General features: G+C 43.6%; 4 protein-coding genes across 4 annotated transcripts; 2 read left to right on the top strand and 2 right to left on the bottom strand.

Annotated features, from left to right (window-relative positions):
• Positions 1-519: 519 nt before the first annotated feature.
• Positions 520-1,411, bottom strand: EAE97_011689 (uncharacterized protein; the record flags this gene model as incomplete). Its single annotated transcript, XM_038882204.1, has 2 exons — positions 520-1,146; positions 1,238-1,411. 2 exons carry the CDS (start codon positions 1,409-1,411, stop codon positions 520-522), a joined length of 801 nt encoding a protein of 266 aa, XP_038726952.1.
• Positions 1,412-6,910: 5,499 nt separating this feature from the next.
• On the top strand, positions 6,911-8,264 carry EAE97_011688 (uncharacterized protein). The gene is made up of 3 exons (XM_038882203.1): positions 6,911-7,113; positions 7,196-7,542; positions 7,602-8,264. Exon 2 carries the CDS (start codon positions 7,207-7,209, stop codon positions 7,540-7,542), a length of 336 nt encoding a protein of 111 aa, XP_038726951.1. The 5' UTR covers positions 6,911-7,113; positions 7,196-7,206; the 3' UTR covers positions 7,602-8,264.
• Positions 8,265-8,494: 230 nt separating this feature from the next.
• On the bottom strand, positions 8,495-9,688 carry EAE97_011687 (uncharacterized protein). The gene is made up of 3 exons (XM_038882202.1): positions 9,392-9,688; positions 9,183-9,334; positions 8,495-9,067 (listed from the first exon to the last, which is right to left on the bottom strand). Exons 1-3 carry the CDS (start codon positions 9,446-9,448, stop codon positions 8,770-8,772), a joined length of 507 nt encoding a protein of 168 aa, XP_038726950.1. The 5' UTR covers positions 9,449-9,688; the 3' UTR covers positions 8,495-8,769.
• A 1,361-nt stretch (positions 9,689-11,049) lies between these two features.
• EAE97_011686 (uncharacterized protein) lies at positions 11,050-12,708 on the top strand (the record flags this gene model as incomplete). The annotated part of the gene is made up of 2 exons (XM_038882201.1): positions 11,050-11,578; positions 11,642-12,708. 2 exons carry the CDS (start codon positions 11,050-11,052, stop codon positions 12,706-12,708), a joined length of 1,596 nt encoding a protein of 531 aa, XP_038726949.1.
• Positions 12,709-13,156: the final 448 nt, after the last annotated feature.

Here is a 13,156-nt window from a genome sequence, read left to right as displayed (position 1 = left end):
TCTTAGCAATAAGTAGGGGGATACAATTACCTAGTAGAGGTTTCCGTGGCAATTTGAGGCTTATATCGGACCTTCTTCACCTTTAATTAACCATTTATCTACCTCAAAAATGAGGGCTCAAAGTCATCGGTTTGTCATTTTCACATCTTCCTTTTCGAAACGTCGCTGCCCCGAGGAGTGAGCATTTTTGACATCATGAAATACCTATTCATCATCCTTGGAATCACAGTATTGAAAGATTTATGTTTCCTGCCATACAAAATGGTTCTTTAAAAGCTCAGTCGTCGTTGATATGCCCTACGTGAAATATCATATGTCCGAGAGAGTTCAACCGGCATTGGAGTCATCTCACCCAGAACTTTTGTTAGTAGTCAGGGTCAAGCTCGCGATTTTAGGTATCAGATACCTATTAAATGCACCAAAGAAAAGCCGCCCCGAGCTCTGCGAGATAAAAGCCCTTTATAATTCATAATATACAAACATTCGAAATGAGTAGTCCACATACTGGAAGACAAGTTCTCAGTTATTACCCAAACCATTCCCATTAGTTTCCAAACCTTCTTTCCCAACCTTCTCCCAAAATCTCCTCAGCCCCAGAACCTTCGCCCTCGCTGGAATTTCCCTCCGCTCAACCTTCTTACCCCACGTCCCTCTCCCTGCAGCGCCCTCACCCCTATCTACATCCCTCCCAGCGAACCTTCTAACCAACCACCTTACTTCCACCTTCCCTTCCCTCGTCCCTTCAATCTCTCTCTCTTTTTCTCCCACCCTCCCCCTCCATCCCTCCACCCACGCCCTCAGTCCATCTTTTACCCTTTCCCTCTCCACCTTTCTCTTGATCCCGACGAGCCCCGGTGCTACTTTCCCTTTCCCGTATCCATAACATTCTTTCGGCAATACGTTTTTCTCCACCAACGTCTCGATAGAAGGTCTTCGCCCCAGCTGCCTATTCAGTTTTATCTTGATAAGATTCCTCCCCAGACTTCGGGCAGCAAGTGAAGTCCGGGTAATGTATATTCGTTGACTCATGAGATCCGTAAGAGGAGCTCGATGGGAAAGACGGCGAGACAGGGCGTGGGATGCATCATGAAGACGCTGTGCATGGAGAAGGGGATCGAGGCAAAGGGTTCGGAGATGATGAGATAGCTGGGAAACACTTATTAATTCTCGTTCACGATGTCATGAGGAATGATAGTTCGGAGAGGTATGGAATAATTGGATAAACATCATAACTTACTCGTGAAGCAACTAACAAGTCATTGACGTCTAGATAGGATAGGATTTCGAGGATTAACTCGTCGGGAAACTGCGATAAGCTGAGCTTCCCGATATCGTTATCGCTCTTGATCTCGTATCGTAGCGCATTTTCTATTGCGGTAGCTCTTTCATCATTCTGCGAAGCTAACTCCATGATATTGTCAATGAAACAATATATTCAGCTGCTAATTTGTGATTAAATGATAAGAGAATGAATTGAATGGATGTCGATTGTAGTGGGATTCCGTCGTCGTCAGGAAATAGCGGGGGTTCATCAAACTGCTGCAGATGCAGTCACGGTTCGGCGGCATCTGAGACATTCCGAGACAAAGAATGAACGTTTCTGATAAACAAACAAGCGCAATTTCACTCTTTTGACGACAACTTACATTTTTGCTTTTAAAACTGCTCGGAAGTTAAAAGAAACGACGAGATGTCCGTTTCTATGAAATCTTCACATGGTAAATTTCTTACCAAGTCGACTTTGCTCGAGTTTCCGAGCTTTCTTGCTCAAGCCCCTTCATTTGCCTCCGCTTAAGCACATCTGCGTGCCGTGAAAATTAATTGATGGAAAAAGTAGGTAGCTAAATTCTATTTTGAGGTCAAAATATATTGTCATTCTCTGCCCCCTTCATACATTCAATAGCACGATACATATGTAAAGATGATCACCCTAAAAATGTAACACCTCCTTGAATCATGCCGCCTTTTCTCCTCTCCCGAATTGCGATTAATGTCAACCTTTACTCGAGAGTCGAGAGCGACAGCAAACGATCATCCCTACCACTCGTCATCGCCCACCACACCCATGTTCAACACGCAAATTCATTCCTGAGACCCCAACACGACCTTCCATTTTCACACTTCACGTCCCTCAGCCTCTCATTTACCAAAATTTAACACCTCCGGCAACATCAAAAAGCAAAAATCAACCACATGATGACTCCCCTTCGCGTCCCACAAACCGACCTTGCTCGCTCTTAGAGCCGCAATCATTTTCTTCCACCTTTTATCCCCACATATAGCGATATCAGGTAAGGCGCAACTTATCGGTAACTAACAACCCTACAAACTAGACCGACCTGCCGACCCGCCAACACACCTTCAACGCCAGCAAACCACAACCAACCAGCTCCTCTTCATCAGCCCTGCTTACACGATTGATGGACTATCCCCCAAAACAACTCTATCTCCGACCATCTATCGTGCCCCGTGCGTGCAAATCATGGGTTGTTAGGTACAAAGTAGGTACCATGTTCTAGTATAAAACGTGTATATCATATCCCCATACATATTGTTCATGTAAGGTGGAGGCATGTACATGCTGTCAAGCTACTATACGTAGGTACAGTACATCATACTCGTGTCATCATGGGGCATGCATCTCAAATGACAGGGCAATCCACTTATCTAACCCAAAATCTTTGGTGTCGTTTGAGGTCATCGCGAACTTCAATAAAATCTAGTAGGCATAGTACAATGATCAATAGATCGATCAGTGAATAAGGCGTTCTTGTGATGATAGTGACCCGAGTACAATACAGTACAATCAATTTTCAATCGCTCAATCAATCGGTCATGTAATCATCGATCTTGTTTGCAATTTTTGTCCTAACCTACCTACCTCAAAATTTCAATCCGAACCTTCCCAACAACTTCTCCGTCATCCCAAAATTGCTCAACACTTCGGAAGCGACCTCTCACCTCACTATTCATGCGATTAACCTTCTCTATCTCTCTCTATCTCTATTCTCCGGCCAATACATCTACACAACATCAATCAATCAATCATTATAAGGCGACAAGTCAAGATCTTTTAAACTTCCCAAGGCCCGACCACAAGGTCTGGTCTCGACCCCATCCATCACGGTACCACCACTTCCTCACCCAACCAAAATCTCCGTAGCCCACATACTTGCCACCGGCTCCGTACCGGCCCGAGTTTAGTAGCTTATGTTTGCAAAACTATCCATTCCCTAAGATCAACCGGTGCTTGCTGACTCCTTACTAAACTTTTTACGCCTCATATTTATCTCTCCTAGACCGTTTCGTAGACCCAAAATTGTCCCGCATTTACATAAATGTTTGATATACTTTGCATCGTAACAACTCGATCCGAGGTCTTGTATACCAAGACGCAGGAATACATGTGCATCTATCTAGTATCTATCTACCCACCTCTCTATCTGAATCTTACCATTTTTTGCGAGTCAGTCATACAGAAATCGTTGACCAAGCAAATCACGCCGATGCAAACGCACTGTAACTCCATTTTGGCAAATGTACGGTGTCCATAATTCACTCACCTATCTATCCATAGGCTACTTGATCAATTGGTCCATCCATCGGTCAAAGACACCATTCCCGAACATCCAAGATCCGCACACCTACATTCTACGTGTGTTGAATATATTACGGTTATCAAAAGGTGATGTGGTGTGGTAGTGCATGCATAGAATGCCCGTCCGTTACGATGTCGTGGTTCTAGCTTTCATTTACTTCGTACATCAAATGTGAAGATCAAAAGAAGGCAGACTTGACCCGACATGTAGCGACCCCAAAGGTGACCAACTTATGCAGTGTAGCTTGCTGCACACGTTGAATGAATGACACCCTTTCTCATGTTATTTCCTTGCTAGTATTTATTTCTGATCTCACATACACACCTCTACACATTCTTCATTCTGAATCTCAGCTCGTAAACTTGGTCCACCATGTCATGACAGATATACAGGTCGCGTAGGAGGCTAACTCAACTATTGATTCGAGAAGCAAGCAAGCATCCATTTGCAAGTTGCAAGTTATCTGACCACCTTCAAAAAAACACTACTTGCAATCAAGTAAGCACTATCACACATCCTACATTCGCTGCTTAATTAACTAGCTTGTTAATTAACCTATAGAATCTTTTTTTCTAGAGTCTTCCATACAGAACCCCTCATAGCCAATAACTCAGGGACCGCCTCTCCCGCGAAGCTCTATCCAATCAAATTCTTCAATTCGCCTCATGCCCAGCTTTTCCCGGTATAAAATACCAATTGACTTCTTTGGAGCTCTCATAAGTCAGCCAATTGGTCGGCTTGATTCGTCCCTTACTTCAAATCCGCATCACCGATTCAACACATGATTCATTTCAGTCCCGAAAGTAAGGTCAGTAGTGTTCGCGCTTTTATCGTCGCGCGCCAAATTTTGTGACCTTGGAAGAGTTAGAGAGCTTTAATTTATGATTTTGGAACTAGAATGTCGTCGGTGCTGATTCCCGTTTTATTGATGTTTATTGTTTTCTTGGGGGCGCAGAACTCTAAATTTCTCGCTTGTGGGCCCATTGAGGGGCCGTCGTTATTGTTAACTTCATCGTACGTGAGGAAAGGGGGCCAAAAAAGGAGAAGCTTTCAATAGACGTAAACAACAGTACAAGCCAATGCTTCCGCCATCAGCAATACAATTCATACTTTGGATCATCTCATCATGCATAATTACACTGAGCGCGCTTTCAATGATCCTAGAATCTGCTTGATTTCATCACTTTAGACGAGTTCAGCTGGCTTTTGACTCCCAACCCCTCGTTTCCATCTGATCGGTGTGCCAGGAATGGATAACATACATTCAAACATGATAATCCTCAAATAGAATCTGCCTCACTGGAATGCCTTTCCCTCTTACCATCCCCATATAGAGAGATGAAATTGCTCATCAATAGAAAACTTCCTAATATCATATGACAATGACACATAAGATTGGCAAAACACCATATGAACGTCGAGATACAGAATCCCTGACCCACGCAAGTACAACGTAAAGTAAGGCAAACTGAAAAAACGGCCACTTAGCTTTCATCCTATGTTTGTGATGTTTGTGTATCTGGCTTAACTATTGCCTGGCTGACACCTGCAATGCAAACACGACAGAAGTACTAGATATCTTTCGCCCCCCAAGATGCACATCCGATATTGAAATCACATAAAGTTGGTGTGATGACTTCATTGCACTAGTATTTGCCACCGATACAACGAACAACTGCGCTGAATTGCCTTGCCCTTGACGCCCCATAACATCGTCCTTCACAATTTGAATGCTGACCATACTGATATGGTCCATCAAAAAGTAAAGAAAGCAAGAAAGATGACTATCATTTGCATGATCGGGTTTTTCCTCGATTGACCATTCAGGGGCAATCTGGAGGATTTCTGGCGAATCACCACTTCCCTTGGGAGGGGACAAAAGAAGTTTAAAGGCCGGAAGCGGTTAAAAAGTGAGGCCGCATATTCCAGCTAGAATCTGATAGAAATGTTCTCTGGTGGAAAAATGCGAGAGAAAGCAAAGAAGGTGGTGTGTAACCCTGATAAAATGCTGATTGCAGCCCGACAAAGCCGTAGTTTGAGAATCTCGATATTGTAATCTAGTTGCGACTTACTCGGCCAAACCTAGGTCGCCACGTCAGTGACCATCCGAAGCCCTTCATTGGGACCATTTCTCTCCAAGCTAGGTGCGTAATGCATCGTGTTAACCAACAGCTTAGCGAAAACATTGTAGGTATGAGATGCGCCGTGAGTGGCGAGAATTTGTGACATCCTCTAGCTAAGCAGATCGGGGTATGCTGGTTTGCAAACGCATTGTATGGATGATCTCTTGCTTCAAGGCTTCGTCCGTATCTGACAACACATTGATTTCTGACCACCTTGATCTCGGCAAGACGGAACGGACTCTCAAGTCACTATGCATATCGAGGCCGTCTTTCGCACAATCTGCGGCCATGTAAATGTTGCAGAAAATAGAACAAGCATTCCAGGTGGCTTGCAATCACCAGACTGTAAAGATATGTCCTGTTATCAAACACCCCTTTCAGGCAGATATGGCTCGATGCGAATCCGGCCAGAAAGCAGGGAGTTATCAACATGTGACAATATCTCAAAGCGAGATATGCTAGATCAAACGTCTCGATATCAAGGATATAGATTAGAGAAAGAAAGAGAAGAAAATGTAATAGCCAATAGTAGTTTGCTACCACAGCCAGTTCATGAGAATGATGATGATCGACCGACCATCATTTGTGATTAGACTCCCGTTGGTTTGAAATAAGAAGTAACCGGCAATTGTGTGATAGGTTTGGGTCGATATCTCTCCACAAAGAAGGTTGTTACGGTCCGTCCTTGGGTCTAGCGGGTCTCTCGTTGCAAGCAGAGAACGGATGATCCAGTAATCAGAAAGAAGATTTGTGGCAATCAGTAAAACCAAGGAAATGACGGGATAGGAAATTCATAACGTGATTCCCATGGCGTAAACTTCTACACTCAGCAGGGGGGTACACGATGTTGCAACGGACTGTGATTACCGATGCAGCAATTCTAACATGATGAAGTGTCCACCCTGTCGAGACTAGAGAGGTAACTGAATGCGAGGGAACTTGAACCAAACATCGGCATAGAGGAAGAATACGATAGGTGCCAGTTCTTCTGGCGATTGAGCCAAGGATGTGATTAGTTGCATGTATGTCTTGGTGAGAAAGGCACAAAGATATGCACTTCGTTTGTTGGCTCGAATGGAAGCGTGGAAAGCTCGAGGGGGCTAGTAGACAAACACGCTGCAAGGCTGGGAGGATTGTGACGGCGTGGTTGTTCGGACCATAAACAATGCTGTCCAAATCGTGTATAAATACTCCCCTCGATTTCCCCAAAGGTAGAATAAGCACCATCATCATTATCAACATCCTTCAAAGCATCTCAACAAACGATCTCTCAACTCTCTCTTGATATCAAAGTATCATCGCCATTCAGTATAATAACCTCACTCGATAAATCATCAGACGTCGTCTCTGATCTCAAACATTTCATCGATAACATATCCGTACTTCGACCAGTAAGTTTGAGCCATGAAGCATTGTCGCGTTTCATATGGAGTGTTGTAGAGAAGCAAGACTAATATGAATGGTTACACATAGCTCCCACCAAAATGTGTTTTTTCGATCAGTGCCAATTCGTCTGTGGTGACTACAAGTGGGGTCACTTTCGACAACATTGTGCCAAAGAATACCGTACAGGCGAAACCTGTGGCATGAAATTGGTCATGACCACATACCAGAGTCATGAAAAGTGCAAAATTTGCACGAAGATCGAAACAAAATGGGGCCGTATCCAGAAGGAGCAAGAGCGTGTACTTCGATGGAAGAAGGAAAACGGAAAGAGTCGCCAACACTCAATCGAGGCGTCAGAGGAGAAGATCCGTGACCTGCAACAAGAGGTCAATAGTCTCGAATGGCAACGCTCGCAGAATGCTTTAGCTTTGTGAAAGGTAAGAGACCAATCGCTTGTCCGAGTGACAATATCTGATGCTAATTCCTTTCTCAGTGAAACTTTCCACACAACACGATAGCACTGAACTAGCGAACTATTTTGTCGCGTTTCGAACTTTTTTCATAGGGTTGTCTTTCTTTTGATGGAGTGAAATGATGGAACGGAAGAGTGGTCTTTCATTTAAGGATGTATTGGAAATGATTGGTTTCTGGAGACAGATGATGGAATTGTTTTGGAATTAGATAGTCTCACGACTTAACGATGAAACGATCATTTGAACAAGTTCCTTGAATTTGCCAATAATTTGCCAATGACTTGTGGATATGGCTTTATTCTGTTAATCGAACCGACAATCTGGTCAAATGTTGAGGGGGCCATTTGATGTTGACCGGGCGCTTAGATGAAGAAATTGGGCGGCTCGGGAAATGAGTGCATGCGAGCTAAATGCAAGCTTCCTTGAACTTTCGGGAAATTGAGGCACCATCCGAAATCATAAGAGGCGATCATATCAAAAGACTTGTCGGAGAATTTGGCCGTCGATGATGATCAATATCCTTACGATAATGAAGAAATCCCACTTGAATGTTCCTTCTTGTGGGTCGCGATCTATATATGTACGTAGCGAAGTCTCGTTCTGTAGGTATGTATGTGCTGTGATGCTGTGTAAAACTTTTCCTATTGCAATTAGCCTAATGTGCATTCTCAACCATACACACCTGATCGGCACATTTATCATCACTGAACAGTTTTCTTCATGAAGAGGTTGAAATATAGATACGGATAACAAATATATATATGGTAAGAAGAAAGGAAAGAAGTCGAGAAACGCTTTCCAAAAGAAAAAAATCTGCAACAGGATCCTCCCTTCCCTTTATGAATTTCAGACTGAACGAACTTGAGTGTAGTAGTGAATTGTAACGTGGCTAATCCTCAATGGATATCTGTGCAGCCTGACTGCAGAGGGCATGAGAGAGAGACGTGATAGGCTCTGATTCATGATCAAGTAACCAGTAGGCAGGCGCTTTTGACAAAGGAAATGCTTGAATGATACAACGCATAGTCAAATTACGCTTAGCTGGTCCAGTCAGAAGTCGATTCCCGATACTCCTCCTGGGAAATTGCGGCAGCATGATGGGCCGTGGTATGAGGATATTGTAACGACCTTCCCAACTCCAATACGCCGTGGAACACAAAGATGCCCGTATAAGTTCGAATCCATGTTCTACTCCATGGCCGACTCTGCATCTGCAAACCCTCCTAATAATGGTCCTACGTCTTCTGATTTGACCGGCTTGTACTTCTTCATTTCCTCCACATCTTCATCGTCCGATGCCCAACCATCGGAAATTGGGTGGGTACTTTCGACGGGGGTTTGTTTTGTATTGCTCGATCCGTCCTGTGATGGCATCTTGGCTAGAACTTCCTGATACCGCAATAGTCTTGCGTCTTGACCATTATACATAGTAACGGGTGCTCGAGGGACATTCTGGGGGACCATGGCGAAGATATCGACGAGATGACTGGCACAAACTTTAGTTAGAAAATGCATCAATGCGATCGAATAGTTGGTTCCACGATGTGCAGTTTATGGATTGAGGGGTATCGATGTGGAAGAAATGTTTGGAGCATACGTACTTGGACGTTTGCGCTACGACCCTTTGCAAGGCCTCTGTCTCCCTTTGCACTTCTTGTGGATCTGCTTGAATGGCATTTGAATCTTGGTTCCCGAAACTGCCGTATTGATGAGAATGTGCATCGTTTTCGAATAATAGCCTTTGGTCTTCACCCTATTTGCAAAGTCGTCAGCGACGGCTTTATTTTGTGTATAATAGGGGAAATCAAACCTCGTCCGACGAATCCCGATTACGTTCCAGCCCAAGACAAGAAGAACAATTGCCCATTGTTCCTGCCCTCTCTATTTTCCTATTTTCTGTCCTGTCTATCTTCCAACGACTCAGGGATAAATTGATCCCACACACAACACCAACTGTACTACCTACAATCAACCATCGACAGACCAATTTTAGGGATCCAAACTCTGGAAGATCGCTAATATCCAGTTACGCGACAAATGTACTGGATTTGGATTGTCTTTGCGAAAGCAAGGTGATGTTGATAGAATTATTCAAAGAAAGCATTTCTTAACTTTTTGGAGGGAGAAGGATGTTTCGATAAGAAAGTTGATTATGATGGAGATCCAACTTCCCGGCTAAATTACGGTTAGACATTTTTAGTGACTGGGTAGCCTTCAAGGTACTAGTAAGTAAGCTGACTGAGCAACCAAAAATATCTAATCGTCACTCCCTCCATTGTTACTACAAATAAGCCTCAACGGTACATATTGTTAACCTCACTTCCAACGTTACCCCTTTGTCATTCCAACTAACGATATAACATATGCGGCATTGGATTTTCAAAGTTCAACAATGAAGCTCTGCTGGGCCACTACTGTGAAGCCTTTATCGCTTCGCTCTGGGAGAGCAATTCTTTCTGACTTCACCAGTTCTATGTTATTTACATAGTAAAGTTAAATGGTGACCCCTTCGTTTCTTCAGCCAACCTAACGAGAGCGAAGCGAAAATACCTCCATGGTAGTGATCCAGCGGAGTGTTACCAATCTGTCTTCCCTGGCCCAACTTTCCTTTCCTTTCCCCGTTCTACATGTCAAGTCAATTTACTGGTATTCGATTAATCATCCCTTTATCAGACTGGTTTAATGTCCTTCCATCATGGAATTTCCCCTCTCCTCTTCCCCATGGGAACAACTCCACTTCCTTTCACTGGGAACATAGGATTATGTACGCTCTCAACAGTATCGGAACCTCTCAAAGTATGCTCTGGTTTCTTGAATATTGTATCGCCTCGTCAAAATCTAACAGCTCTGTGTACTCGCTGATCTACAATTTGATTGCAGCTTGTAAGCAAATTTCTTTCACAAAACACATCCAGCATGTTCTGGGAATTTGAATACAACCCCTTTAATCATCTATTGCTGCAACAACAGTGAGGGAAAAAAGGCAATTCTTGGAAATGTCCTTGCTCTGCTTCTGCTGTTCTCTGATAGCTCTGATGCGTTTGTCACTTGAAGAGATCTCATCCCTTGCTTGGTGAAAGACTCACCTTGCAAAGCCCCCTTCATGAACGTATAGACCTTACCTGAATGTACCAGACATTTGTATCTTTCCAGTTGTACAATAATTTTCTCCCTTATTTTCAATTTTTCGAGTACCTGCAAGGCGATACAATATATTGGTCGACAATTACTTTCCTCTGTCTCCAACATCCCAACATATCACCCTTGATTTTATGTGACATTTTATAAGAGAGCTCTTTCTCTTTCTTTGAATATTTTAATCAGTAAAGTCCTCTCATCATCACATTCATTCATTTACCTTTTCTTTCCAATTAAGACGGTCTTCATTCCTTCGTCCGTTGTTTTCATTTCTTTACATCGATATCTTTTACGTACCAACACTATCTTATAATATTTGACGTTTTTAACATGTTTCGAAGTCGAAACTTGGCTGCTTTAGCAGTGCTCGCACTATCCGGATCGTCTCTAAGTAAGCCGGTTGCAGGCGGATCATGGGTTGGTGAGACTTGTATCTGTCCACCTTCCGATTGTCCACCAGTTGTCACCTCCTACATCACCATCACGACTACTCCTGTTCAAACTGTCACCATCACAAAAACTATCAGTCATGAAGTAACCCCTTCAACAAACACAACTCCCAATCCAAGCACGGGTCCACCAGGGGTACCATCTTCACCGATTATCATTTATACCCCTTCCACTACCGTCCCACCAGAAACCACCGTCAAGACGACTACAATATCTGGCTCTGAGATACTTGTCACCAGTACTATCACGCCAAGTCAATTTCCACCGCAGAGCACTATACCTTGCAAGACTATTACTCAAACTATCACAACTTCAGGAACTGTCATTGTCATAACCACCACCATCACGCCTAGTCAGCCTCCTGCCCAGACTGACACATCAGTTGTTGGAACTCCAATAATTACGACTGGTATTTATTTTCCTTGATCCTTCATACCCATTTAAGTACAAGATCTAACCAACCCAATTCTAGTACCTGGGTCTACCATCATAACCACTATACCTGGCACGATCATCACTTCAAGCATTCCTGGATCAGTCATTGTTATCACGAAGACTATCCCACTAACTACTGAAACCACTGTCATTCCTTGCGATTCGACCCTCACGATGACTCAGTCAGGAACAGTGGTCAAAACGACTCATCCTGTCTCTACAATCACCTTCACAGAATCTGGACACATTTTAACTTCCACGTATCCACCATCAACCCTATATGTGACATATACATCGAATGTCTACACCACTTTTGTAACAGCTACAACAATCACGAAAACTATTTCGGCGAGCACGCTAACGATAACTAAGACTGGTGAAATTGCTCAAACCACTGTTACAGGTTCTACCTTCGTTACCACAATTCCCGGATCTGTCATAACTTCAACTGTCGCGCCTATTCCAGCAACTACAACCCCGTCCCCGTCAATATGTCAATACGATCCATGCCTCAAACAAATGCTAGAATCTTCCGCCGTTACTTCATTCTGCGCTACCTACACAGCAAGTGTTCACACGATTCCAATGTCCCTCCCAGCCTGCGTCTCTGAATGTGACACTGCACCAGATGCTCTCTCATCTGCTTGCTCATGTCTAGTCGGCCAATATACTCCTCCAGCTGTCACTCCCACCCCTGTCACCATTACAACTGCCTCGACAATTTTCGACCCATCGTTTACACCTACGCCTTCCTCAAGGCCTGCATGCAAACACTGTACAGAGATTCTCACTGTTCCCCAACCCTCTATAATCCCATCGAACGGAATTTGTTCAACTGGTCTGATTCTCTCTACAATAACTACAACTACTACATTTATCCAAATTCTTACAACGACAAGTAGTATCCCAGTCTCACCACCAACGGCTCATATTTCTAGTTCTCCCAGTCCTTCAAATGGTACGACCTCCACGGCAGCGCTTTCTTCTGCCCGTTCTTTCACTGTTGCCCTCTCGTCATCTATCGTTCTATCGACGTTGATCGCTCCCTCTTCTGCACAGAGCACTACCACATCATCATCTTCCTCCGGGGTCGCATTGTGGTAGACCCAAAGTCTATCGAACAAAGAGTGAGCCAAACAACGAGATAAAGGCACTAGGAGGCGTGCAGAGAGAGAACGAGCCATTGTTCGGACTCGGGTTTGAGCTAGTGTACTGCTTCGAAGTCGTCTCTTTCTTTCTTTTTATCTTATAACGCTTTATTTGTTTTAATCTTAATCTGGTATTGGCAGGTATGAAATGGTGGGAATTGTGTGTTATGATTATGGTGAGAATTGACATAGATAAATATGATTAGATTAATTTCGATAATTGTTCTCTCCTGAATTACTTTTTCTGATTGAGAACTGATGTGTATTTCGATCCTTATTCTGGGTCTGGCAAATGTTTTTTCATATGTCCCTAGCCTGTGATATTGTCTGGATTCATTCTTCTCTGAGAGGAAGAGCATTGTGGAAAGCTATTGTTCTCAGGATTGTCGCTGGAATGATTCTAT

The sequence above is a fragment of the Botrytis byssoidea genome (assembly GCF_014898295.1).
Source record: "Botrytis byssoidea strain MUCL 94 chromosome Unknown BBYS_040, whole genome shotgun sequence".
NCBI lineage: Eukaryota > Fungi > Ascomycota > Leotiomycetes > Helotiales > Sclerotiniaceae > Botrytis > Botrytis byssoidea.
This window is presented reverse-complemented; position numbering and strand designations above follow the sequence as displayed.